We start from the raw sequence: 2,458 nt of genomic DNA, 5'->3' as shown, positions 1-2,458 counted from the left end.
ATGTGCATTATATCATTCTCTCGTTCATTCTTTATAGTTTCCTTTGTCTTTTTAGCTTGTTCTTGCAACTTTTTATATCGGAGAGTACTTTTTCCTGATGAAGATGCAGCTGCCTCTTTCTTGGCAGACCTTATCAATTTTGATTTGACTGCTTGTTGAGCATCTACTATATGTTTTGGTGGATAATATCCAAAATATGAAAAGTCTTGTAAAATTGGCTGATGTTGATAATAGCTGTCCTCAATATCTAACGGCAATTCTTCCTTACTCATTTTTTTATTGAATAACGACTTGATTTTTCGAAAAAGACAATCTTTGTTTTGGCGCCAAACTTACCGTAGATGATTCTTCTAATTTTTGGATCCTGAACAAAAAAAATGAATGGGCAAGTGAGAAATAATTTTATGGAAATTGTAAAGATGATTTTCAAATAAAAACAAGAAAAAAAAATGGGCAAGAGAAGCCGCACAATTGATCAAGACAAGGATCTTGAGGAAGCAAGAGAACCACAAGAGATGAATCTTTATGATCACTTATCGAGTTTGTATGATAGTTGTAATGGAGAGAATGAAGAAGGAGCAAATAATAATAATAATAACACTGTTATTGTTCCTCCGAATGTTATTGTAAAGACTTCGTTTAAAGATTTTAATGTTCATGAATTTGCAGTCAAGAGAAGTGGCTTATTTAGAACCATGATTGATTCGAATGAACAGTGGAAATTGGGAAAAGTTGATGATAAATTCAATATTGATTTGACAAGTGTTGAAGGCTCTATTTCAACAGAGGGAGAACCTTTGAAAAAAAAAGATTTTGAAATCATTTTCCGATATTTGTATTGTGATGATTTTAATTGTTATATGGGTACTTCAACCTTGAAAAGAATTATTGACATGGCCAAATATTTGGATATTCCCTCTCTTATCACAAAGATACTTGATGGAATTCAATTTTCACTTAAATATTTCCCAATCAAGTACTCATTGAAAGGAGAGTTGACTGAGCATGAGATTGTTGATCTAATTTTCAAATTAACTAATCGATTTAAAAATAATTACGGCGAAGAAGTGAAAGGATATTCGAATGAACTAATCTCATATATTTGCCAACAACAATTGGTTCCTCTATTTATCAAAGTTAACCTTTTACAACGTCATTTAACACAAAATAACAAAGGGTTTGTGATTACAAAAGAAATGCTACAACCATTTTCAGATTGCATCAAAAAAATGAGAAAGGAATCCAAATACTTATTACCAAACCAATCTGAGAACATTGACCCAACAATGTTCAAATTATTGGAATTGAAACAGCCAAAAGAAAATCCATGCAAACGCAAACACTATCGTTGTGCTGATACTGTTTATATTTCTATGGGAGCAGAAGAAGACTCAGGTGAGGTAAGTGAGAAATTTTATAATAGTTATTAACAATTTTAACCATGTTAAGGATTTTAATTTATTTGATGGCAAGGTTCGTATTGATGTTTCATGTGCTTCCAGGAGCTCAGCTTTTTGGTGGGATCTCACCTTTCAAAACGATCTCGCCAATGAGGAAATTAAACTAGCTTACAAAATATTCTACCAAGCTAATGTTGGTTCTAAACAGGAAGAAATAACAGAAATTGACGATATTTCTGAAACAGAAACAATTTATGCACCCCAATTCGATACTGGTGGATTTTATGCTAACTTTCTCTTCTTTTTCAAAAGAAATTAGATTCACTTAAATTTCATGTAAATGTTTCTTGCAATAAACATTAGTTTCTTACAAAAAAATGAATCAAAGTGATGCTAAACCACAACCTTCTTTTGGATTCAAATTGGGTGCAATAATAGTCAGCTCCTCTGTGATGGCTTCTCTAATAATATCCCGATTCAGAGTTTGTAATTCAGAGGCAGAATATTTAATTCGGGAATTCTCTTAAGAGAATTAGGGATGGTAAAATAATTGTTAGTAGGAGGGGAATTGTTTGGCCCTTTCAATCATCACGAATTATTAAATTGGATCAACCTCTATTGAAAGTATGTGTTGCTAATAATATTAATAATAATAATATTGGTGGATTAATAAAGTTTGATTGGAATGAAAGAGAATTTCCGATTGAGAGAATGAAAGTTAGTATTGTGGATTATGAAAAGAATAGGAAAGGATTTTTGGAAATATCTGAAAGGTTATTGGATAAAGATGAAAAGAAAGTCTTAGATCGAAAGGAAATGGAAGAATTAATTGAGAAAGTTGTGGAGAAATTCACAAACATTGATAATAATTTCATGGAGGAGCTCAACAAGGACTTGAATGAAAGAGGACTAGAGATATTTTCACTCAATGTAAGAAAACCAATTAATGAACTAATTGAAAAGGAAACATTGAGTAAGGAAGATGTTGAAAAATTAATGGAAAAGAATGTAAAATTGAATGAGTTAATAGAAATTCACCTCAAGATCCAAACTCTACG

The 2,458-nt window shown here is 31.4% G+C and overlaps 1 protein-coding gene across 1 annotated transcript; it reads left to right on the top strand.

Annotated features, from left to right (window-relative positions):
- Nucleotides 1-449: 449 nt before the first annotated feature.
- On the top strand, nt 450-2,330 carry NAEGRDRAFT_54735 (uncharacterized protein; the record flags this gene model as incomplete). Its single annotated transcript, XM_002668505.1, has 2 exons — nt 450-1,400; nt 2,076-2,330. Coding segments are annotated over 2 exons (1,206 nt in total), but the record flags the coding sequence as incomplete, so codon positions are not given.
- Between the last annotated feature and the right edge of the window lie 128 nt (nt 2,331-2,458).

This window comes from Naegleria gruberi, assembly GCF_000004985.1.
Source record: "Naegleria gruberi genomic scaffold NAEGRscaffold_185, whole genome shotgun sequence".
Lineage (NCBI taxonomy): Eukaryota > Heterolobosea > Eutetramitea > Acrasida > Naegleriidae > Naegleria > Naegleria gruberi.
This window is presented reverse-complemented; position numbering and strand designations above follow the sequence as displayed.